The sequence below is a fragment of the Falco naumanni genome, chromosome 3, assembly GCF_017639655.2.
Source record: "Falco naumanni isolate bFalNau1 chromosome 3, bFalNau1.pat, whole genome shotgun sequence".
Lineage (NCBI taxonomy): Eukaryota > Metazoa > Chordata > Aves > Falconiformes > Falconidae > Falco > Falco naumanni.
Window position 1 is genome coordinate 21,724,348 of NC_054056.1, and position 27,273 is coordinate 21,751,620.

Consider the following 27,273-nt stretch of genomic DNA (forward strand, 5'->3'; position numbering starts at 1 on the left):
ACAGAACATTACACCAGGACTCTCAGCTTCAGCTTCCAAAGTCCAGTATAATTAACGACTCAAGAGTGGCTTTCAATCAGCTATCATTAAATTTACTGTTATTAAAGTCAGTCACTACCACCAAATCTTGTGCTTACCTGCGCAAACAGAAGGATATTATCCTTGTCAAACATGCCACACATAAGATTTGAGGGCAAAGATACACATTTTAATAGTGGAAAGTATTTCTTCCATAAAAAAATCTTCAAATTACTCCCTATGTTGCTATTTATATTTTGTGTATTCTTTAACAGTCCCAATCAGGAGCTTTATTAGGTGCTGTACAAACATCCCATAAACCAGCAACACCTTTTTTACAGATATTGCTTTTCCTTCAATTAATGAAATTTTCATAGAACACACACTGAACACTAAGAAGCCCCAAGCAATTTTTTAAATCTCTATATGGAAAACTACGGTCCTCAAATCTGACTGATAAGCTACAAAAGGAACAGCGATATGAGACTTAGACAGAGGTTAGAGATGTAACAACAACAACAAAAAAAGAGATTTATCAGAAAAAAAACACAAAGTCCAGAAACAACTGAGGAAAAAATAGTGAACCAGCTATCTAATAGAAACAGATATTTCAAGAGCAGTAATGTTACTTACTACTAAGCAGAAATAAATAAATAAAGGCTGTAAGCTAACCTGGAAGCAGAAGAAAGCACTACTGGGGACTACATAAGCACAGCCATCATCGATAACCTCTGCAGGTTCAGACATAAAGGTAGCAAAAAGCAAACCGTAGACAGCTCAGTGCATGAAAATGAAGAACAAGTCAAAGGCAAAACCAGAATGAAATCATGATGGTTCAGAAAAGCCAATTTCATTGGTTTCTTAAGTCATCTGCTTTTGAGCAAAAATAATAATTTGGTGAAATAGATGTTGTACTTCCTAGCTCAAAGATAATGTTTCTGTGTGGAAAGAATTCATTTATAGAAAGTACATAGAAGAAAATACAACATATCAGGCTGAAGTGTTAATCTAGAGAAGTTTCTGACCCTTCCTATTTGAAATGTTTTGGTGGTTTTTTTTTTTTTGTTTGTTTTTTTTTTTTGCAAATTGCATTGCTTGAAAGGATTTTCTAAAAGCTGTATGGAAATTATCAAGATTCAGGTAGTCAGAAAACAATGCTTTGGAGACACAGAAATTAAAATTACTACAGTAATTAACAGCTTCTTAAATCATTCAAATAATGTTGTTTGGATATATAGCATGTATCCTCTCACACTGTACACTCAAAGAGCCACTGCGTATTTCTTAACATAATTTGACGTAAATTGTACTTACAACACAGAAACAAAATATCTCATAAACAAGTCTTGATGGTCACAGCTTTCCTGGAAAATGTTTTTTATTTCTTTACTTGTTTTCTTCACTGTGGCACACTGTGTTGCCAAGATTATCAGAAAGCAAAGCTAAACCAAAAAGATGTTATTTTGTTTATTCAACTGTACCTGCTCGTAGAAAGGATTGTGAGCAACATAGTAATTGGAATCAAAGGATTCTTCTGTTACTAGAACTCTCTGCCTCTCACCAACCTGGAAAATAAAAGACATGAGAGATGACTCAGAAAACAAAAATAATGAGTTACACTCAGAAAAGAGCTGCAACTACAAACAAATGCTCTTAGAAATAACCAAACTCTCTGAGGAAATTCTGTGTCAGCGAGGAAGTGGGGCAGAGAAAACCCTGGTGCGAACCGTCTAAAACTGAAGGAGTTAAAAGTCAGAATTAAGAACTGCGGTACTGTAACAGCTTAATGTGACAATCCAGTTCGGAAACATAAAACTGATTTTAACTTATTCATACAGTAACAACGAAATGTCAAATTCACACAGGGTCCATTACGGCTTTATCCAACTGATGAGAAACCTCCCTTCAGCATAAACCCTGCAGTCGGTCACTGCACGGGCAGCACCATCCCCATACCCGCCACAGCAGCAGCCCTGTCACACCGACCAGCAGCCCCGTGTCACAACGACCAGTATCCCTGTGTCACACCAACCAGTATCCCTGTGTCACACCGACCAGTATCCCTGTGTCACACCGACCAGTATCCCTGTGTCACACCAACCAGTATCCCTGTGTCACACCAACCAGCAACTCTTGTCACATGAACCAGCAGCCCTGTCACACCAACCAGCAGCCCCGTCACACCAACCAGTATCCCTGTGTCACACCAACCAGTATCCCTGTGTCACACCGACCAGCAGCCCCGTCACATCAACCAGTATCCCTGTGTCACACCAACCAGTATCCCAGTGTCACACCGACCAGCAGCCCTGTGTCACACCGACCAGTATCCCAGTGTCACACTGACCAGCAGCAGCCCAGGGAGCTGCCACACAGCTTCCAGGCACCGCCACGCCCACCTACTCGCCTCCTCCTTGATAAAGCCACACGTGTTTGATTACAGTGATAGGGCATCTTTACCCCATCTTGGTGATTTCACAAAACCGTACCCCTGAGATGACGCTGGTGTCCATGACAGCGGGGCCAATGCTGCGCATTTACCCCGACTCAAAGAAGAGTTTTGAACTCGCAGCCTCAGGGATATTAAGCCCCGCGTTTCAATTACACCTCCCAGCTTCCAAACGCACCGACACAGCTTAAAGGATGCGCCAGTTTCACAGGGAAATGGAGACCCCCAGACAAACCAGTTGCATTTAGGTGCTGAGCAGACATGAAACAAAATCTGACTTTCGCCACGACCTTTTGATTTTGTCCATTACTGAGTTGTATAATGAGGTTTATTCCCTAATATCTGCAAGGCTTGGAGGACATTTAGCTCACGGTTTTAGTCTGAGCCCATCTCTAATATTTTTCTCATCTAAATGCACCCTGGATTATTTCCAAACTATTTGGCAAATGCATTCTGCAAATTGCAACTATCTAGCAAGTTAAATTTACCTACAGCTTTTATTGCTATTTTGAGAATCAAAAATATTTCACATTTTACTGCAAACTTCTAATATCTGTGAGCAGAGCTGCCTTCAGGACTCCCCCCCGCCCCGCAAGCCTTCCACCACATCCTAGTGGCAGCAGTCAGGTAGACACCAGAAGGTCCATGTCAATAGCAAGAAGATGCAAATCAGGTAATAGTGTTTTGGTTCTTTAAGGCACAAGTAATAAAAGTAAAAGGTAAGATTAGGATTTTCCCTAAGAGTCAATGGCAGAAAAAAGAACAAGAAGAAACAGCAATATTACACATTACAGTGTGTGTGTGTGTGTGTATATATATATGTACAAATACCATATATATGCACATATATATACACACACACACACGATACATATATAATTCTTCACTTGCCAAACAGAAAGACTTCACGGAATAACTCTTGCCTTCTCTGGAGTATTCCCAAAGTAAAGCCTGGAGAGCAGGGGAGGCAGCGAGCACCCAGCTCCTCACCCCAAAGGCTGCTGAGTCCATTCCCCAGGACCACAAGTGTGGGGTACGCAGCAGAAGGGGCACAAGCCCTGAGTTACAGACCCAGCAGCAAAATCCAAACAAGAGAACAGGTGTATATTTATGCATACTTTTAAGAGGTGTTTATAGTACATTTAAAATTTCCATTCATGCTTCTCTGGGAAGCCTGCAATTACAAATAACAACAGAGATGACAAACTCAAATTTTAGTAACCTAAATCCAGTGTAACCATTTACCATTCCCCTAAACAGTACGGTGCTTTTTTCTTTCAAGAAAACAGTTATTCAATCCATATCCCCAGAGGAGTTTTGCAAATACATGTCAAGGCGGCACTGGAGATAACTACGCCAGTAATAAGATTACATGGAACACTTTCCCTGAACGGAGAGGTTTTGTTGTTTCTGTAACATTTGAGACCATAGCTTTTAAAATCACAACCTGGTATCTGCTGCAGCACCACGGTACCAAAGCCTCATATGTCACGCAATATTATGAAGAGGAGGATGACACGTTAGATGAGCAACATCCACCCTTGGGGGAAGATGCTACCACTGGGAAGCACCAAGACTGAGCACCAAGCCACGTCCTCACGCTGTTCATCACTTACGACACCGTAACTTAGTGAAACTGGCTCAGTGCAATCCTGGGTCCGTAACTCATTTCACAATTGTCTTTGGTTCCCTAGTCCTCTCTGGTCATAAAGTTCTGCTTCATTTTCTCTGTGAATCCTGCCTGTGAGGTCATCTAAGCTATATGTGTTATCTTCACACGCTCAGATGACAGAATGGCAAGCATGAAATGCAAGAAATAATAACAACAACACCCCCTCCCCCCAAACAAACAAACAAACAACAGAAGGAAGAAGAAAAGAGCACCCGTGTTTGATCTTTCAATATATCGAGACACACCTCCAGTTTTTCTCATCTTTGCTTCCACGAGCAAAAATTGCTCATGTCTCCAGGTCTCAGTGGGCTCCCAGACAGAGCTTCTGGGCTCAGAGTCTCTCAGGAATGGGAGGAAATCGGGAAGACTATATTTGTCAGACAGCACCAAAACTGTGAAACTGAGGCAGTAAAATCGAGCACCAGCGGTGCAGAGGAGCCCGGCAGCCTACACCGATTTACAATGCACACATCCCCTCGCAAGACTAAGGTGGCATACGGAAAGGAGTAGAGGTAAACCCGGTAATTCACTTGCTCATGTTACTGGATTTGTAGCCTTGGCCAAGGCTGAGCTAAGAGTGAAAGATAATATTCAGCTATCTGCAGACTCTTTTGCAATAACAACAGAAAAGGAAAATTCCATTTAATGAGTTAGGCTATTGGGTATTCATGAGCTACAAGACTAATTGGCTACACACATTTGTAAGACAGAAAATGACTATCTATCCTGCATCCAAGTATAATTAAGAAGAAATGTAAGTACGCAGAATGCAGCTTTGGTATTGAAATTTGTTCAAGAAGTGGAATATGTCATCATTTCTGCAATTATTCCCCTGGGATCTCTAAGTGCCTAAGTTTCACCTCTCTCAGAAAGAATTTAAATATGCAGAAACCAGACACGGTATCTAATAACAGTCATAATTATAATAACCTTTGATGATTTTTTTCAGGCATGTACCAGCAGAAGTAATTCAGTATCTTATTTTTATTCCTATTCTTTCATCTGCTTCCACAGGTATGCATGAGTTCCAGCTCTCAGGGAACTACAATTCTGACAAAGCATCTGGAACTGAGGAAACTCAGCCCTGGCATCCCACTTTGGAAAGATTCCTATAGAACCAGCATTTTTTTCTTTACAGAGGACAGCATGGTAATAATAATGAATGATAGCAAAAAACCTTGCCTGGCAACCGCCCCCATCCCAAGGTGGACTGGTCACATCATAACACAAGGAGAATTTTTTTTCACCAAAAGTATACGCAACAAGCACTGCTGGTCCTATCACCTCCTCCACTGCAACAGTTGCCAAGTAGTTTGCAAATCTCAGAATTAGTAATCAAATCACTTATGAGCTTCTATTTCATTTTCATGTATCCTACCGGATATTCTGACATGATAATTCTACAACTCTGTTTTTCCTTTACCGAATACCATAAAAAGTAGTTTTTCCAGCTGGCTGATTTTCTAACATGAACAAATGGTAAGAAATGCCAAACATTGTTCTTGGCTGCAGTCAAAATAGGTTTGTTTTTTTAAACCAAAACTGACCGAATTACATAAAACATAAGACTGATTTTTAAATTCTACAATAGTACACGTGCAAAAGATGGGCTCTGTTTACATGGTTTGATATAATATTGCTATATAACATCAACAGTGACCTGCTGTAACTAGGCTCAGATAACGTATATGCCTCATCTTTTAATTTCAGTTAATGAAAACTGCTATAAATAATATATCTGTAACATATATAACATAATATAATAATTGATCTGGTTTGATTCATTACTTATTACAGCCAGAGATTTGGCACGTGGTCTTCCTCACTGTTTCCTTATTGTTCTTTTACCTGAGTTATGCTAGTTTTGTTTTTAAGAGTCTCTTTTTGGCTGAAAAATAAAAAAAGAATATTAATAACCGCTGTGTTTCTGTACTCCTCCCACAGAAGGCGGCACGCTGCACATACGGCCGTCTCCAGTGATTCTGCCGAAGGCTCCTTCAGGCTGAGTTCAGCTCACAGCGGAGCCGATGAGCATCTCTCCCTTCGTGTTGAGGGAGGCTGGCTTGGATTCTGACCCCAGTTATTGTGGAGCACACTTAGTACAAGGCTTGGAAGCCACACTAAAAGCTACCTTCCTGTATTTGTTATTTAAATACATCCTAAAGCAGGATAATAAAAAATATGCACGGTCACAATTTATGTGTGTCTGTTTTAGCAGATTATTCTGATGCACAGAATACTTCTGGTAAACGTGCTGATTTTGACATGTACTAGTTTGACCTGTACGAAGTTTAAGCAAAAGTAGTTTAGGTGGTGTTCATTCCACATCAATTCCGGATATACTTCTCTCCCAATTTTTCAATTGTGGTCTAATTATTTATAATAAATTTTAATAATTATTCAGATGACGTGTCCTTCCGTACAAAGCTGAGAACTGCTGGACCTACTTTTAATGAATCACACTCATGCTTCTATAATTAGAAGCCAAATTTCTCAAAAATTATAATTAGGCATTCTCTGAGCCTTCTATTTGTACACTGTAGGTGTTTCCTCCTCCTGACAAAGTTCAGTGTGCCACAACCACCCTGTAAAGAAGACAAAGTTTGTAGAAACTTATGACACAATCCCATTTTGATATGAACACATCTCTTTCCAAAGTCGCCTTTGCTTTTTTTCTGTTATTCAGCGCTGCTCCTCCAGCTTTTAGGGTGCAGGTGTATCTCCCTTGCTGAAAGTAGCACTGGAGACAAAGAATGGACTTTAGAGTTTTTCTACAGAGTTGCTAGTGTTTTAAATGTGGAGATTGGAAAGCGGTAATATTAAAATAGTTCAGCTCCCGAGTATAGCAATTTTTATGCCAGGATAAAAATACTTTTCTAGCATACAGCACAGACAGCTGCCGCTTTACTAGGGCTTAAGCTACCACTGCTGTCCAATTCCAGATGGGTAGGTGCCTCCTTTTTACTGTGTTGTGCTTAGCGTGTAACCCTGTACAGAAATGCAGCAACAGAGACATGAATATTTAGAGTCCTCTTCCCTTCTACATTACAGAATCATAGAAGATCCTGAGTTGGAAGGGACCCCTAAGGACCATCGAGTCCATCCCCCTGCTCCTCACAGGACAATCAAGCATCAATCACATTTATCTTCACAACATATGTCTGGCCCGTCTTACACCTTGGAAAAGAAATAAGACCTGCTCACTCCAGCCGTGCAGAGCGAGTGGCCCAGTTCACCATGGACTTAACATATTCCTCCTTCCTCCTCTCAAACCTGGACAATGCTGTCTCAGTCCCAATTAGCAAGGAAACCAAAATTCTCAATCTCTTACATAGACCACAGAGCTATCTATGCATGAACTACCAATAAACCTGTTAAAGGACAGTGGCTATTGCTGGTCCCACTACCCGTATCAGACCGTTTTGTACTTATGTCCAGTGCGGCTAAATTTTACCATTTCACAGTTGCTATGAGTCAGTGTTTTTCCCTTACTTACATTGCTCAGTTTTTTTGCAGCCTTGGAGACAGCACTGGGTGGTCGCCTTTGCATGTAGGAAAGTACTTAGCTCTTAACTAGAGAGCTCCAGAATCCCGAGCGAGAAGCAGCCAGCGTTCGTCAAAGAGTCTCATTTCACCGCCAACCAATGCACTGGCTTTGTCAACCCACCATTAATAAACTGCCCATCTTTAAATGAAGCTGCAGGAGTTTTATTTTTAAAAGATTGCACAAAAGATATGATTTATAAAATAAAACGTAAGCAAACTGCTTTTTTCAAATGTTATTTTGTTTTAGGCACACGTGCTTCAGACATACTGCTACTGCTCTTTCCACAGCATCATTCAAGAATTCAGAATGGATACAGGCAACAGATGCCCACAGGACAAACTCTCTCAACCATTTTCCAGGCTGGCTTGAGGCTGTGCAAGCAGGAAGGAAGGATTAGGTATAAATTAAAGACAGCCAGCTCTAACAGTACACCATCAGCACAACGAAAAAATGCCTCAGACCTTCAGCAGGCAGCAATGCAGCTCATTAAAAGCAAGTGAACACCTTCTCTTTGGTCCCTTTATGCATTTGTTAGCATAGCTATGGGGGAGGGAAAAGGTAGGGAGAGAAGGAGGCAAGAGATGGAAGTAGACTGCTTCTGCTTTCTTGGTCCATTGCTCACGCTTCAGGGTAAATAGATCCATTCTATTACCGCGCACCTGCATCTGACTGCTTCATTTTGATTTGGTCTCCTGCTGTGAAAATGTAGCTTCTTCCAGCACATACAAACCCTGCCACGCAGCTCAGATGAAAATTATATTCAGAGATGTGAGCGGTGACCTAAAAATGACAACTGGTCCTCAAAATATCTGATTCCTTTTAAATTCTGTAAGTTTGCATTTTGCTTGTCTCTCTTTTTCATTGCCTAGGAAAAGGGTAACAAAAGTAGCATGTTGGCAACTGCCTCACTGCCTTGCTAAATTTTATCAGCTGTGTACAATATTATAAAAGGAAGGTAAGTTTTCTGAAATGGGAGATATACACTGCCTCTTAAAGCAGTCTCCCTTGTTCGGATCTTTCTGCTGTAAATCTGGGCTTAAGCAGTAAAAGGATGAGGTGGCAGAATCTGGTTTTGTTCTGGATCCAGCACAAGGTTGCTAAGGCACTCTGGCTGTTTCTTCATGCTCTGAAACTCTGTTTTCCACACGTGCAAAATCCAGTTCTGACTGTCACACAGCTCACACAGTAATGACCACAGAGCTGGGGAAGTTGCTATAGCAATATAAAATACTCCAGGCAGAACTGGTTGGTATTTGAGACTATCATATAGCACGAGCACTCATGCAACTGTCTTAATGCAATACTGGCAAAAGCCTCTCCTCTTTTTCAGATGATCTAACAAATCCCATAAAACTGTGGCAAAAACCTACAGAAAAAGTCTAAATGGAAAGATCAGTTCCAAATAGGAACAAGAAACATCTGAGTAGGTAAAGTATGTTTAAGATCTTCCTTTCATACCTGCAACAGCTCACAAATAAAATAAAAAAAAAACCCTAGATAGTCTGTCCTGAAGGAAACCTGACATATAAACCATTAAATATAGGAAACTATACTATTACTGCTGATCTTCTAGGATGGAACATGAGGAATCTTTTAATGATATTTGCGACTTCAAGCCAATTTGCCAATCACATGGATTCTGGTGGCAGGAGTAAACAAATATGTAGGTTCTTTAAATTTTATATCGCTCTTTTTTTTAACAAGCTAAGCTTGCAGTGAAGTCAGGCTACCAAGCCGAAAAATATAACTGTCTTTGTTAGGAATGGCCATCCCCTTCAGCTCCTTCTGCGAAATTATTTAAAGTTATTTAAGATCGGCTGTTTTTGTTGGAAGCAATTCCTTAAGATGCATTGCGTACCTCCAAGTGATTTAAGCACAATATGAAGTGGCAGTTGCTAAGGCAACAATATGCAATTCCTGTTTCAGTGATCTCTTTTAACAGCTGCATAAGCCCAGACAAGTATCGGTTATATGAGAATTTATAAATCATCCTGGTAAATACCCTATCAAATAACTTCCCCCAAAATTACTTTAGGAACTTGCCATACCAATCTGTTTTCTCAGACGAAAGTCTTGTCTACACTATGGAAAGAAAACTGCTCACCAGCAGCTCTGCCAGAAGGGTGCTGATGTAGCACAGACTGATGTAATACTGTGTTCAGCACAGATTCAGCATCACCAGCTGTTGGAGAGAATTGCCAGTAATAATAAAAGGCGAGAACATAAGCGTAATTTCACTAGATCGCAGGCAGAACTGCACGTGGCTTCCTCATAGACAGAAGAAGCAGGAAAAAAATTGGAAGAGCAGAAGAAAACTGGAATAGATGAAAATAGGGGATGCAAGAAGACAGATGACGAAGTGAAGATAGCATTGATACAAATCAGCAGTCAATACTGCCTTCCCTGACATGATACTGGAATCCCCACAGGACGGCTGGGTGCTCTTAGGATACATCTATAGCCTGATAGTTTTTAATCAAATACACCAAAAAGACTGCTTCAAGAAGTTGGGCTTCTCTCCAAAACATCAATATAATCTTTCTGCTCATCCTACATCTGAAGCCAATGTTCGCTGTTCGTCTCATCTGAGAACAAAGGAAGAGCAGATGGGATAAACCAGAAAAAAACAAAGGTGCAGAATGACCCCGTATGCAAACCCGAACCCAACTCTTCCCCAGGATCCACTAAAAACTGTATTAATACATTTAAGAACACACAAAATATGTAGAACAGCATTGTTGTAAATTAATTAACTTAGGATACAAAATGGTGGCACTAACTGAAAGAGTATATAAAACACCAGGTATAAATATGTATCAGTTTTCAAAAGAATAATAAACTCCTTTTGCATACATGAATCACAGGCTGCTCAAAAAAGCATCTGAACACCGTCAGAAGCTGGTAATGTTAATGAGGCTGGGAAAACTATATTATTTTCTTTTATTTTGAAGGTAGCCAACACATGATCAAAAATTACACACTTCAGGGGTTTCCTTCAATCTACGGGAAGGTAAGACCCTAGAACTGCTGACACTTCCAGAGGCATAGTGCTGAATGACAACGAACGTCAAGGGCTTACAGAGGAACCAAAATGAATGATTCATTAAAGAGTGATAAATGTAGTGTGACTTCATGTTGTTTAGAATTTAATAGTCGCTACTGTCAAACTAGCTGCAGTGCATTTTACTATTTTTAAACAGCACGCCAATTATTTGCACATAAAGAAGGTAACCAGAAGGAGCACCTCTTCATTAGCACACTAGAATAATAATTCTGACCAGTTCTTTATTATCCATTAAAGGAAGTAAACAGAGATCAGTACAAGCAAATGGTCAAATAAATCACTCCTGTTCCAGAATATAAAGAAAAAGATGGCTATGGATTAAGTGCTTCTTTCTAACTTCTTTATAACCGACTCAATTCTCAGGGCTATGCAGAGCTATCCCAGCCATCTCAGCTGTGTGCTGCTGGACGTGCCTCAGCACATCACCCTTCACATGCCATCAGCAACAAGCATGTCACACCAACGGCCTCGCTGCTTTGTCCATTCTCTTCAACGCCTGTACCACTGTACGCAAACTTGGCCTGTTCAAAAAAGTTCTTACTTATTCCACAGTAAGAAATACTTAAAAATTGGAAGACAACAGGCGTTTCTACAAACTTTCAAACCAAGCAGTGACATCCTGTGCTGTAGTTCAATTTTACCAAGACAAAAAGTGAAACAAGCTGTACAATTTAATTGCAAGTGAAGTTAATTACTGAGATGGATCAACAAAAAACATGCTATAATCTCTAATACAGGTCTTAAGACTATATTATAAACCTTTTGAAAAATCTCATTTTTAATAAAAAATTGCAGCCGATGTCAATATTTTGGCTGTAGCTCCATGCATATTGCATCACAGATCAGACTATTATGTTCTCCCCTGGCACGTTTTAAATTCCAAACCAAGTGTATTGGTTACATTATGGTTACATAAGAAAACCAATACAACAGTATGGATATGTACGCTGACCAGTGCAGCACACAGACAGGCCTGAAGCTTCCTACAGTACAAAGTCTTGGCCATCAGAAGAGTAACAGGGGAAAAAAAAAAAAAAAAGGAAAAAAAGATTCTTCAGCAATTGCGTGGTGTGTCTTTTTAACCCTCCATCTGGCTAGGGCAAGAGGAATGATTAGAACTAGATTTAAGTGTTTTCGGTGTATGTGAAAATGAGGATTCAGAGGGAGTTTTACATGTTGCTCAACAGTCTGGAATAGTGAAGAAAGGAGAGGCTCTGCCCAATCCTACAGTTTGATGACCATCCATAAAGGAGGTGGATCGCTGTGGAACAGGGAAAGTATCTTCTTGTGCCTCTGCAACAAAGGCCTGCACATATAAATAAAACAAGCCATGCAAATACAACAGTTCTCCAAAGAAAAAAAATAATTCAAATTTCTATTTATGGTCATTCCCTTTTGTAAGTAATCTGCAATTAATAGCAATCAAAACGCAACATAAAATCAGAAGCATAGAAAACAAATTACCACTCATTAAAATAAATGTATTAATGAATGGAGCACACTCGGCAGAAATCACTGTTGTATTCCTGTAACTGCTGTCAGCCCGGCACCTAATGTTCTCAAAGCCAGACGCACGGGTGTACCAACATTACGTAGAAATACTTGTGAGGAAAACCAACTTGGTGTTGCTGTTGCCTTCTTCCAACCTCGGACCGTATCAGGAGGTCAACAGCATGCAGCAGTCTGTTTTCCTACCCTGTTTTTCCCCTTCAGTGCTCCCCCCTTCCAGAGTCCTGCCTTCCCCATACTCGACGGGAATGAACCAGCTGAGCAAGACTGAACCACACTCCCACTCCTGAGAAAAACTCTTCAGCAAGGCTAGACTAAAAACTCACCAAGAGCAAGATTTTTCCCAGCTTCTTTCCTCCTTCTGCCCACACCTTACTGTACTGCCCAGCACGTCTTTTTATCTTACTCTTCTACGGCACCTGGTTCGAGTTAATTGTTCTTTTTATTTCCCCTGCAAATCGTTCTGCTCCCGAAGGGACTCCGTGAACACACCTCATAAGGTGCAGGAGGAACCACAAACCCTTGCTTTACTTTCATCCATGCTGAGATGCTCCAAGCATCGAGGGCAAAAAGGGATGCCCTCATGAAAAAAATGAACCCGTTTTCCATTTTCAAAATCTATGCCCCTTTCCCCTTTCACACCTCTCTACAGTAAAGGCAACAACACAATAAGCAGGTGGTTTTCAAGGGCAAAATGCTCGTTAACCCTAAATTGCCTTCTAAATGATTGAGATGGGGCACAAAATCAGCCAGTCCTCAGTCGTCTTAGTCACTCCTACACCTGAACAGCTAACTATGAATTCTCCAAAGAGAATATTGAAACAGAATCAGCCTCTCATCCTTTGTGGTTTTCCTCTACATCAGAAGCAACAGGAAGAGCATAAACTAGTTTCTGTGAGGTGATCACATAAAACAGGTATGTAAGAAGGAGGAAAAAAATTTAGATTTCACCTTGTGCCGTGCAAGTACAAAGAAAAGTTGCTTGACACAACAACTATATGATGTTCATCATAACTATATATATATATATATAGTTATATGTTCATCATTTACAGTTCATCAGCTGTAGTGGTGAGCAGGTCTGGGCTGATGCATCGATTCCTATAGCACAAGCAAAAAAGATTGCCGAGAAAGCCAGCAGGGCTCTGGGGTTTCGTGAGAGCATACTACAGGGATGGTTATGAAGCTTACTGTTTAAAAATCAGAAAGCTCCTGGCTGAACAGTTGTAGGACTGTCTCCTTCTCCTGAAGGACACGGTAGAAATGGCACCACAACTACCACATTAAAGATGACATATCTTCACATACGCTACTTATTTTGATCTGTTCTAGCTAACATACCAGTATCTGCCACATTCAACTGACTCTCCATGTATGTGCATCATAGTCCTCCTGCTTTTCCGAGCTAGTACGGTAAAAATGACACAAACACCTCAGGGTCACCCAGGTTTATCAAGTGCTAGAAACCTGATGGGAATTACAGTGAAGACAGAGATCGGTGATGGAAAATGCACAAATTTGATTGAGAATTACTGGAAATTTTGTTTAAATATTTGAATTGCAGAACTTTGAAACAGAAGGAACAGGCCAATTAATTGTTCTTGGTATTGGGTTTTTTTTTGTGTGTGTGTGTTTTTTTTTGGTTTTTTTTTTTTTTAGGATTCCCTATTCTTTCTTCATTTAGGATTACAAAAAAATGAAAGACATAATTTCTTCTTAATTACACTTGGACAAGGTTGATCTTTTCAGAGCGGAATGTCAAGATTTTAGGACATAGTTCAATTATAAAAAACATACGCTAATGACTTGATTAGTGGCTGGAACCAGAACATGGCAGTAACAGAACCTGGCTACACAGAGACTTTGCACAGGTTTTGTGGAATTTCAGGGCAAAGCTCAGCACCCTCAGCACCACGACCAGTGAGCTCAGCAGTAACACTGCCAGCTTCAGCAGCAACAGCAACACCTCTGCATGCTGTTAGGGGTACGGTGAATGTCCTGCTTTGGATACCAAGGAGCAGATCTTAAATGTCAGTATCATCAGAAGCAACGGGAGCAACCACAAGCATTTAAACACTCTTTCCACCACCCAGGGGCACGCTCTGGGATGTTCCCCATCCCACTGGAGAGGAAAGGAGGAGGCTGTGCTGATTTTCCAGGCTGTTTTCAGTGAGCCAGGCTGGCAGCCGACAGCCAGAGGCTGTCACATCAGGGGACAGGATTTCTGTGGCGAGGTGGTGAGAAGAAACCATGCCACCTCTTAGGAGCCATTGGAAGAACCCCTTGAACTCAGCAGATGTTGCCTACTGTCACATGCTACAGGATAACTTTTTGCAAATTCAATCCATTTTATGCAGTTAGGGCAGGGTCATCTTTTTCCTTAGCTCTCCATCATTATTTATACTACACATGCACAGTACATGAGTATTTACTACTTGTGCATTTTATCATTAATAAGGATGCCTACCACAAGCATCAGACAAGACATTATCAATATGAAAACAGATTATGGCTTGCAAAGCCTACATTTCTAGCCCAGCCTCAGAATCGCAGATGACTATCAATAAGAAAACAGACACCTCCCAACTCTTGATACACTTGGTTTAAAACCTATTATGAAATGAAGAGTCTCCTTGCATAAAGTAGTCACAGAATAACAATTTTCGTCTGAACAGAGACTCCACCCAACCTTCAAAACAACACTTCAACTGTGATTACCAGCAGCTTCATCATTAAGTCTGCATGAAGTTGGGCATATCCTTATATTGCCTTTTTTTTCCCCACAAGATGATAGATTAAAACATCTTACAGACATGTTTGCCACCCCCCTTCCCACACACACAAATCATTTTATATAGTGGATTTTGCTATATTCCATTATGCTTGAATGCCAGTAGCCAGAATAGAGCTTTTGCTATATTTTTAGAGGACTACTGTTAAACTTAATCTCTGAAGAGTGCTTCTGATAAAGGGAATATCTGCCCTTTCCTTTGTTATATATAATCAAGGACAGAATTTGTTCAGGCAGTATGAGATAACGGGTCACGTTTGTATTTGAAGCACTTCAACTATACATTTTGTAACTTCTGACATGAAAATTCTGGCCATTTGATAAACTTGTCAAACATTTTGTCAGACTCCTTTAAGCTACAATGCAGTGAGATAAGCCAGAGTATGGGCCACAAGTGACCTGAAGGTCCTTCTAAAGGCAGAGAAAATGCTCCCAAACCAAGAACTCCATCTAGGCTTGTTTCTTTCCATTGTGGCCAGATGCCACGGCAAGAGCTGTAAAGGCTCGTGACTGTAGTACCTAGCAGTCCTCTCACAACAGCAGCCTGACACTGGCTGCTGAAGTCCAGTATGTACAAATAGCCCAAACAAATGGGTTTGATTAAAAGAAAACAAGGAATTAATACAGAGGCAAGGAAGGTGAGGGGCCTGGCAAGTCATGTAATTAATTTCTTCATCCTATAAAGAGTCCTTTGCTAAGAAGGAGTCTTCAGGACTCGCAGGTTTACCTTTTTAGACGGTTGGTACTGGTAATAATTCCTCACAGCTGATATTCCCTTAGCTCCGGGGTTGAAGAAGAGGTAATGCCTCACTTTCTAGGAAATTATTCATGACCCAGCTTCAGTGGAGAAGAGGTTAGCCTCTCAGAGAGGCTGAGATGAGTTATGCGATCTGAACTCAAGAGAGCATGAAATAAATGCACAACCTGGGAGAGAGGATATGCCATTTCATTTACACAAAGAGAAAGGAGATTGAACAAGGAAAGAAGGTGGCAACACAAAATCTGTTTATGAAAGAAGTGGATCAAGTAGAACAGAGTATCTGGAAGGGTTTTTTGCAAAATACAGATCAAACAGGATTATCTGCTCATACTTCAGGCTTCTCATGCATCAAGTATAAATTATTGCATGGAAGAGAACATGCTTTCAGAATCTGTTTATTGAAGAGAGTCAGGCAGAGTTAGCTGCACAGCTCTCAGAGAGAATCAGCTTTAGGCCTTGTCACATCAATGATTTATAGGGTGACACTGGGGAAATCAATTAAGTTCTCAGCGCGCCCCAGTTTTCCCATCTGTAAAATAGGGGCAAGCTGTTATTTGAGCAGAGTGCTTTTCCATTCCATGGCCTTTCTTCTTGTGCTAGGGTGTTCATTATGTTGCTAGTTCCTATGCCAGCGAAAATTCATATTCGTCAGTCTTATGCGGACCTATTTTTTGTTTTAGCATTAGAATATACCTGGCCTTGATTCATTTCAACTGTTAGGTTCTTGTGTAACTTTGTCAGTAATACTGTATTTTTAGCAGCAATCTCCAAAACATGGCACACAGTGTGAAGGGAAGGTAATTTTTTTCCTAGAACACAGATCCTTGAAGAAGCTATTAAAGAAATCTCATGGTAGGCATAGATAGAAAATCCAACGATAATAAAGTCAGGGAACTGTGGAAAACTGCTATTTATCCTCACTTTAAATTGTTCAAGAGTTTTGCTGCATTTTAGCACTTCAACATTTAATGATTCTTTGAAAAACGGCATAGAAAAGAAAAATAATGCCAGAAGAGAGTCTAATCCTCTAAAGCATCATGTTAAAAACACATAGTTGTCCTTGGGCTACTCGCTTCATAGATTTTCTTTGTTTGTTCTCGGCTGTCCACAGAGTAAGCAATCTCCAAGTCAGCAGTAATATCTACATAAACACCTTACTAAGGTTTTAACATGGAAAAGGAAAATCAGTCTGGGGCAGTGGTTCTTACAGACAGACTTAAAATACACAGGCCATTTGGATATATGCAGGCTGCAGTTGCTTTCATCTTTATACTATAATACACTGCTTTAAAAAATGGGGTAAAAGATGGAAAAAAGCAAAGTTCGGAAGCACAAAGATCTAATTGTTTATGAACGTCTGTCAGGGGGCTTATATTTACACAACGCTTTTGCCTGTACTAGGAAATTTACCCTTTTGCCTGTAGCTGTAATAATACATTCACCTTGTAAAGAGAGAAGAAAACAGCGAAGGAAAGGTGGAAAAATACAGTTTCTGTTTCAGTATCAAATGCTGCACTGTCTTCTTTGGAGGAGGCCAGTGTGAATGAGATTGGCAGATACAGTAATAGGGAATTTTTCTGTCCCTGCCACCTGAGCCCTCTCTCACACTGTGACTCGCATGAAGAATAACGACATAGCTGCGAGGCCATCAGGGTCTGACTCCAGAGCTTCCACGGTTTTGAAATTCTCCAGCAGGCAGCAACATTTCAACAACCAGGTTCTTCAATTACGGGAGGACTGGGAGATTAATTTAATGTGTTTAGGTCCTTGTCTTGCCATTGCAAATGTAATCTTCTTACTGAGGACACACCAGCTGCCATGGGCATTAGAAAGAAAATGATTACTCTGCTATGCATGGAATGGTGCACGGGATGTTGGTTGAAAATCAAGAGAAATGGTGGTAAAGCAAACATCAGTTTGTGGTTACACTGAACCCTCGGCAAACGGCTGATGAGTCTGAACTGGTGCATCCTTTTACTGTTGCAGTTTTTACAGGAACCTCAAATCTCTCGTTTATTTGCTTGTTTTTTGGCTTGTTTAACACCAAGACTGATGATCAGTGAGGCAAAAGATTTAGTTTAAAGGTGTCAGCTAATATCTGCAACAGAGCTGCCATGGCTCTTCAAACTGACTTTACAGATAAGAGCTGGCTGCTCACCGGGTGGCCACAGCATTACTCGAGAAAATATCTTTGAGTGCTCATATAGCCCAGGCAACTGGGCTACAATATACCACACGTGTCCAGAAATGTTATCTAAAGTCAATGAGAGGTTAACAGTAAATATGTACGCTTTGTATACAAGATACTATTTGAGGAGAACACTGTGGCTGGGTGGTCTGATATAAGCAAACAAAATCCAGCCATGTATCATGGAGCTGTCTTTTTTTTTTTTTTTTTTTTTCCTTAACACAGATAATCCTTTCAGCTTTGAGGAATATAAGGTACTTTCTGTTTTTAATCCCATGGCATTATATTTTGAAAGAGAAATAACAGGTCTCTGATCTTGGTAGACTTCTGCCTAGTTGATTCAGTCTTCTTGACTCAAGGTATTCTTCCACAGGTTGCTCTCTCCATGGGATGCTGCGTCTCCTTCCTTGGGCAATGCATTCTGCAATGTTGCTGCAGCTCATCTGGCCACGGCAGTTATATATATATGTAAGTATATGAGCAGCAGAGTAACTTACAGACAAACAAAGCCAGTCTTCAGTGTAATCTGAAGACCGCAAGCATGCAGTGGACCAGGTGACACTCCGTGTCCGTCAGTGGTTCCCGGTTACAGTGACGCTGGGTTGCACCTCCGCCTGCCCCAGCTGAGTGCTCTGGGCTCAAAGGTCCACAGGAAAAGTCACTCATGAGCTCTGAGCTCCCTGCTCAACGGGATTCCTAAAGCACTGCATTGTTGTTCTTGTGCGTGACACTGAAGTAACAGACCACACAGTAAAACTGAGTTCACATTACCCATTTAAGTTTCAATAACATTTTTGTCATTTAGGATAAGATGGGATAAGATATCTCAAGTAACAACAGCCAATGTTTTCACAAAACCAGTCTGAATCAAGATCAAAGCAGCACCTACTTGTTTCCACTCCTCTCAGTGTTTGAAACTGATTTCTATTTCTTGTGCCTTTGCTTGAGGTAGTTAAAAATAAATGATCAGTTTAAATAAACAATTTGAAAAGAAAAACAGTCAGAAAGATGGACTTAATATTTGGAACTTCAATATATTCTGAAAGGAATTTCAGTAAATACATAGGAACCCTACCATAATTTAAATTCATTTTAATTTTATGATAGACTAGTGAAAAATCAGCAACCTTCCGGAGAAGTATTTTCTCTAAATATCATATCTGTTGTAAAGAAGGTGTATGATGCACAAGGGGAAATGGATAGTGAGTACAATATTCTCACTAGGAAATACTAAGATTAGAGTAAGACGATTATTACACCTTTTTGTATTTTACATTGCGTACACCTGACATTGGGAATACATAACAAATATTAATGACCATGAGTTTACGGAAAACAAGTCTATTTAAATTCAGAAGGACATTATATACAATTATTTGATTTGAAGAATGTAAGATTTCTCAGTACAAGAGCCCTGGAGCTGCACATTAGCTGTACATGTGCATGTAACAGTGATAAATCAGACACAAAAATGTGACACTTGAAAGCAGACAGATTGGTTCTTTATAAAATGTAATACCACATATTTCCTTGCTTTCCTAGAATGTCACTGACAACTTCAAGATTTTAGAATAATGGGTTTCACACCTTGAACACATGCCGCAGAAGGCTGAGGGAGGCACCGCACACAATTTATTATATAGGCTGGAACCCTAAACATTTGGTTGCATCATATGAAAGAAACACATGTTCAGCAGATCCGTCTGACATTTTCACACATCTTTCAAAAGATCTCTTCAACTTCCTCATGATTTCAGTCTACATTTAGTTCATTACGAAGTCCTGCAATTGCAGAACTAAAATTAATCAGAATCCCATTTACTTTCTGAAGAGCACTCAAAAGACTATGATTTTAAATTAATTTATGCAAAGAGAAAAGCTCTTGTCTTTCTAAGTATAATTCCAAGCCATATAAATCGAAAGTAAAGCTTTAAACCCGTAATGACCCCTCTTCCATCCAGTTTTAAATGGAATAATTAAGCAATAACTTCCATTCCATCTACATGCAGCAGTGATGGGTGTCTGCTTGCTGGCTAAACCCTGAAGCATTTAATTGACCTGTGGGAGCTGATTATTGCAAGTACAGTCATATGGCATAGAAGGTACCTACTTCTTGCTAGAAGAAATCTTTCAAAGTAATTAATAATTTTGGTAATTTAAAAAGATTATATGTAACTATTCACTAGGAAGAGAGTTAAGCTGTAGTCAGCAAGCCTGCTACAGATTTTTAAAGATAATAAAATCTGTAGGTGTACTCATTTGGGATGTACATTTAACTCTTCAGAGTAACAGAACAAAAACGAGTCATTGGCCAGGACTCACAAATTATCCCTGGATTTTCCTGGAGAGACAGGATCCCTCACCGACTTTGCCACAATCTGGTATTTGCTATTTATATCCTATTAGCAGTGTTAAGAGACTTGCTAGGTAAATTGAGCACGCAGAATGAAATTCACACGATTGCCAACAGAACACATGCTGTTTCAGGTGCCCCTCATGGCTGCGTACAAGAGCGGACCAGTATTACGGAAGGCAGCCTTCCTGAAGCATGTGTTCAAAAGCAATGAGACCACTGAGCAAACACGGAGATCATGGTCTCTACAGATAATGTAATATAAACGTACCTGCCTTGGCCAACCTCCACTGCAGACAAAAAGTGGATCTATAATTGCTGGGGAAAAACTTGAAAAAAAACTTCTTAGTAGAAAAGCCATGATGTGTGAGAAGAATGAATTTAGGAGACACTTATTTTGAAGTTCTCTTCCGTTTTAAAGGACAGCAAAATAACGTCAAGTATTCTGTTCATTGCTGCTTATTAATAGATATTGCCTCTGGAGCACAAGGGTCAAAAGCAGCTGCATGTTTTGTTAGCATCAAAATGGTCAGGTGATACTGAAATCCTCCTCAGCTAGAGATTTAAAAATGACTAAGGAAAACCCAAAGGAGACTGGACTGCTAGGAAGAATGGAGAATTTATATAGATAACTGTCCTGCAAGAAGTACTTGAAAAATCACAACATGCAAAAAAATCACAATTAAATACCAAGTCACAATCATGGAGGGCTTAGCACATTAGAAAATGAATGCCAGTTGGCTTTCTACCTAAACAAGCCACCTGAAAAAAGTATCAGATCCTAAACCATCTCGGAACAGAGGAGAAAACTCGGTAGTAATTTTCAAAACAAAAAGCAAGCTACTCCTACCAAACAGGTTCCTCTAAACCAAACTTTTCTCTTGAAATAGCTGAATAAAGATCCAAAGGCCACTGGACACCCAGCTCAGCAGTTCTCAAGGGACTGTCTATCCCTCGTCACTACTGCAGACCTTCAGGTGAACGCTGACTACTACAAGCGGCCACTTAACAGGTTAGCACTGACCACAAGGACGTGGTGGAATTCTGACTATCAGAGCTTGTGCCTCAGGAAAATGAGCATGCTCAATTAGAAAAAAATAGCCAATTGGTTTTGTTTGACTAAGCGGTGGGATGGGGGAAGGAGAGGTGTGGTCGGTTTGTTTTGTTGGGCTATTTTTAACAGCTATCAAACACTAAGGGGTAAGAGAAAAGCTGTAAGTACAATAAACCTTTGTTGGTAATTAATTCAATATTGCATAAATTATCCTTGAATAAGTTTTTGTATGTAACTTTTTGGGATAAGAACATTGGCATGCCCTGGTAATGGAAGGAGATTTGTTTATAAGAGACAAGTTGCAATATCTCAGGTTTGTTGGAAGCATCAGAAGGAAAACTTCAGCTATCAGTTACACATCCATCTTTATATAATATATTCATCCATGACCCGGAAAAGGGAGTAAGTAATACAGTACTGACATTCACAGAGGAAATTAAACTGGAGAGGATATGCAAATATAAATAGGAGAAAAAATTGAACCGTGTACAGAAAAACAAGATCCCCATTTTGAAAGCATCAAGTAATATATTTGGAAAAACGTAATCTGAAAGACAGATGCTCTCTGGGAAACTTGAAAAACGGCAATGCTCAGAAAGATTGTTGGGAGAACAGAAAACTGGACATGAATTTGTAACATGATACAGTAGTGGAAAATAATACAGGCCTACATTATTTCAGAATAAATACACATAGCATTTATATCGTGAGTATGGCACTGAGCCCTCGAGCCTAAACGTTCCTGCAAGGCTCTGGAAAAAAAAGTTGCATTTTCTTACCCTCAAAACCAAAACTACTAACACTACCTCCTGCCCCACCCCACCTTCCTTTGTGAAAATTTTACTAAATTAAACCTACACTAAACTAGAAGCGTCTGCAATTTTCTAAGGTTTATTTTGCTTGTACTGAAAAGAAGAAAATGCACAGCAAATTGGTCAACCAGCTGTGAGCGATGCTCTGCTCTGCGGTCCCTGGACCTGGGATAACGCTTTCCCTCCTAGACTGAAAAGTAAAGAAAGACCATGGAATTCTGAGAAGAACAATTAACCTTGGAAATCTGGAGACAGCTAAAGAGGAGAGATTACAAGACCAACAAAGACAAGAAAAAAAGATCAACAAGAAGCAATGAGGCTGCACAGCATCTCTGGAAGATTCAGTAGGGCAAAACCACCTGCCAAGGAACCTCAGTGCGCAGGTCGGTTAAACCCAGACCAAGCAAAACACTAGAAAAAAATTGTGTGCCACGTGAGCCTTCATTATTGCATAACACACCATATAAAAATAACTATTTCCCACCTGTAGCTTCATTTGAGGATTGTTTATTTTGAATAGGAATGACATTTTAAAAAATAAAAGCCCTTCTCAGCATGCATTGACATTTTTTGTTAAAATTACTACTCCTTTGGTTACCCCCTACTGTGGGTTTCTGCTGCAGCACGTCATGCCTTTGAGTGCCAGGTGGCAATGACGCTCCCGAGAAAGAATGTCCAATTTAATCTTGAAAGTCACAAAATTGGATTGCATTTTAAAGGAAAACCTTTTTTTCTTTCTTTCTTCAGTGCCATCAACTCCAACCGTGTTGCTCAGCACCTGAAGCCTGTCTACCAGTATTTCCACCTCTATCAGCACTCTACTTGTCGTCTTTTATTTATTTTTTTTTTTTTTTTAAGAAAATCAAAGTAGCTTTTCTTTCTCACACTTAAGGAACACTAGATGCAATTGTTTTCATCCCCATGTGAGTTTGTGTCATAATGAAGTTAACTTTGCAGAAAACACCAGTTTGTTATCTAATCTGTATGACATCTGGCTTAAGTACAGGTGATCAGAAAAAAACCTCGGAGTTCTGTCCAAAAGAAAATTGGCCAAGACTGTTTTACATACTAGTTTTTATCACCCTTAACATGACTTTGACAGTTTATATGAAAAAGAATCAAATACACTTAGCATATTTTTCAGAAATTTATTTAGGTGAGAAATGAATGCTTAATCCCAACGCATTTTGACCTCTCTTGCTTAGCTTCACAATTTATGTGGACTGGAAAATATAAAAAAATTCACGCTATTAGGCAAAAATAATAAGCAATATCTTTTTAAGCTTAAACATAGGAGGAAGTTTGGCAAGTATAAAGCAGCAGTGAGATGGAAATTCAGTGGCATGTGCTCATCTTTAATGACCAATCCTTTAATATCAATGCTTCTCTTTTAACCATGTCTTCCAGAGAAAGAATCACGAGTAAGGCTTGTTCAGAGTTTGCATTACACATAGAGTTTTTCAGGCAGCGCTGGTTCATATCCTCTGATGTGCTATGAATACACTGTTGGATGACGGGAGCTTCATAAGATGTCAATCAACCAACCTATTCCAAGTTTTAGATCATATATTCATTCAAATGCTCAGATTATAAAAAAGAAGCAGTGGAAGAAACACATATTCTGGCACTTCTAATGCTAATTTGATCATCTGCAGCTGCAAAAGTGAAGTTTCTGGATTTTGGGAGTAAAGGGAAGATCCAGTCTACTATTATTTTCCTCTCTGACATTAGCCAGCACTCAGACAACCGAAGGTTCAAGTTCACCAGCAGGCAGAATTGCACTTCGGATTCACCGAAAAGTTACCAGAAAAGTTTGCAAGAGTCACCTTCGACACAAAGTATTCTGCCCCAGCTGCCAACCTACCTCTATCCCCGAGATAAATATATTCGTATACTCTAGGGAGTAGCTAACAACAATCTTTAGCTGGCAAAAGACTGCAGCCACTCTTGCAAAGTTATGTAAGACCAGTTGGCTGTTCACTGTTGCCAGCTCTGCATTCCCAAACTGTCCCCTAGCCCAGATGACAACTAAACGAAGGAGTATTTGGGAACTTCTACCTGCTTGTAATTCAAATATCTAAAAAGGCCTTAGCACTAGCAAGGACCAATATTATGTTGCCATTTTTCTCATTTTTACAGATGGAAAACCTGAGACGTAGGCTGAGAAGAAACAGCTAAGGTTTAGAAAAGCAAGGCCAGGCACAGCTCCCAAGCTTCTGGCTCCCCGGTGTGCTGAGCACAGGGATCTCTGCATCCCAGGTCATCTGCTCCGCGGTGAACGTTCCTGACAGAATCAGAGTAGTTTGCCATCCTGAAATACAGAACTGTTTCTGAGTCTCACCACCCAAAACCTGTGTCCTACAAGCCTTCTGAAGATAAGCAAAGAAGTTCTTTCCTACCTTTTAGTCTATTTAAGCTCAAACGACAAACTAAAAATGAAAACATTTGTAGAATATCTGATACGCAGCTGAAATTGTACCAAAAAAATCCATTTACTTTGGAGGCACTGGGAATGCCGCCCCACCCCCCCCACCCCCCCCGGCTTTGAAGTAGAAGAAGGGACATGGTAAGAAAAACAAAAATAGTACTTAGAAGTGCTTGAGTTCTGTCTTAATTATGTTTCTTAATGATCAAGCCTACACAGAACTTCAGGGAGACTATCAGAATGCAAAGATCATTTAGCTATAACCATAAACCCAACATAAATCTTCCTATTTCTTGATCCATACCCACACCCTTCAGCTCAGTTTGTGTCCAAACAAGACACGTCCCTGTCAGTGTCTGCTCACAGCGCACCCTCATCCTTGCCCTTAACAAGCTAACAGAGCTGATAACCTCTCCTCCAAGTCAACGCGTATTTTGTTGGATTGATTCAGCCCTCTGCCTGGAACAGAACTCAGCAGCAGCTGGTTTCAAACTGCTTGAAACCTTGGAGATCACAGTTTGATGAACCCCTGTCATTCCCCCAAGGAACAAAGGTCTGTGAGGGGTGTACAACCTCCTCAGGCTGAGATTTCAGAGATGGAGCAACTGAAGTGAGCAGAACCTGTTCGTTAGAAAGCCACGCCGAGCATAGCCAGAACACTAGAGTAGGTATATGCAATTAAAACAAATAGATACTTTCAGCAAAAATGTACAGCCATCCTCACAACAATTTAATTTTCTAGAGTCTGCAAGGTAACTGGATTCTTCACAGATACTATTGATGGAAATTACTGCTAATGGTTTACATACATAGCATGTGGCTGGGCAGAGTAATGTGATATCCTGGATCAGATTCAGATTTTATGTATGTATGTGCATTGCTCTTTTCCTTTTCTAAATTATCACTCAGGATGTGGAAAACTGACATACTGGCATAAACCACATACAATAATTTGAGGTTTCTCTTGTCAGCCAGATGCTATTTATCATGCTACCTTTCAGCAGTACTCAATATACCACAGAGTTTTCTTAATAATCACTAGGTTGCCCTTCATCATTCAATAGGAAACACCTACTACTTACTGTGATTCTAACCTAACTAACCAAAAAGCATGACTGCCAGGACCTGAAACAGTCTTGATAAAATAAAGAGCGAAGCAAGCCCCCATCAAAGTACTTCAAGAGAAAAAACAAAAACATAAATTCATCTGTGCAAATAATTCCTGTCTCTTCTAATAGAAGCTTTGTAGGCAGATAGACATCTGCATTTATGTGCTCAAATAGCAAAAAAGGCATTTTATATTCGCTTTTGCTTTTAAATGAAAATATTTTTTCCTTTAACCCTACAGTAAAGACTTTTTCTCCCTCTAAATGCACATTTTGCTGTAGGGTGACAACAAATGCAGTCCTTAAGAGATTTAGTGAAGTCCCTAAACCTCTTCTAGGTGACATAATACATGATCTAATTAAGATACATAGAAGGTAACTTCATCAGATTTGCACTTTTTAAATGCCACATTTATACATAACCATTTTTACAAATGTAAAATATTTTTGTTTTCAGCTACCTTCTGCTCTAAGACAGCTATGTGTGTGTGTGCGCGTACAGCTGATCAGCCATGATTTGAATTTGCTCTGCCTTATATATATGTACAAACACACACACACAGACATACACTCTAAATCCCACCCCAAATGTGTAATTCTTCTTCATCTCCATTTATTTATCGTATGCTCCTGGAAGACCACTCTCCTCTTCAAAGTAATTCACATACCGTATGCAACCTCCACTGAGCAAAAACCAAAACAAACGAAAAAAACCCCAACAAAACCCAAACCCTAAGAAAACAAAGAAAAAAGCCAGAAGCAGCACATTATCCTTTGAGGATCACGCGGTAGAAAGCCACAGAAGAGGAAAAGAGGCGCATCAGGTTTTTGTGTGCTGCAGGGTACGCAGGCGCCGGCTCCCCATCCTGCACACGACGCACACGCAGTCACCCCCAGCCAAGGAGGAGCTGACTCATGACATGAACACCATGTCTGAAATACCTGCTCCCTCTTCCAACACAGCGGCTTTTTACAAACAACCTGCACACGTGTGTTGGTGGGCTTCTCCCTCTACAATATTTCTCCATGCAACAATTCAAACACCGTTAGATGTAGCAAATGGAACATCTGCAAGAACACATGTTCCTAAACGCAGTGGTTGGTGTGTTGGCTGCTCCACTGACACGTCAGGCAGCCGGCAGGGACAAAGCGGACTTCAGGTGGAATTTTTGCTCCTTATAAATGAATTTCTTAGCTAGAGGAGAGCATATGCTATGGGACACCTAAGCTCTTGGTGTTCTTTACATGAATTACATTGTTTATTTTCACTTGGTTTATATGCTGGGAAGTATTTTTTGTCTTGCTAGCGTGCTGTTTTGAATAAATTTTGGAATTGGCTTCCTTGTTAAGGATCCTTAATAGATAAAAAGCAGCAAGAACAATTCTTACCATATAAACCTTGGCAGGAAACAATTTCTAGCTCAGCGTTCTCTACTCGGAGAGACACAAACAATGGAATTCTCACTCAGAATATCAAAGATTTCTGAATATCAAAAGTTAACATGATAATCACTTATACTTTTTT

At 40.1% G+C, this 27,273-nt stretch overlaps 1 protein-coding gene across 1 annotated transcript in view; it reads right to left on the reverse strand.

Moving 5' to 3' along the window:
• The window catches only part of CDKAL1 (CDK5 regulatory subunit associated protein 1 like 1), a 426,010-nt gene that overhangs the window by 26,964 nt on the left and 371,773 nt on the right, over positions 1-27,273 (reverse strand). The window contains 1 exon segment of the mRNA XM_040588803.1: positions 1,500-1,583. Coding sequence (XP_040444737.1) covers positions 1,500-1,583 — 84 coding nt within the window.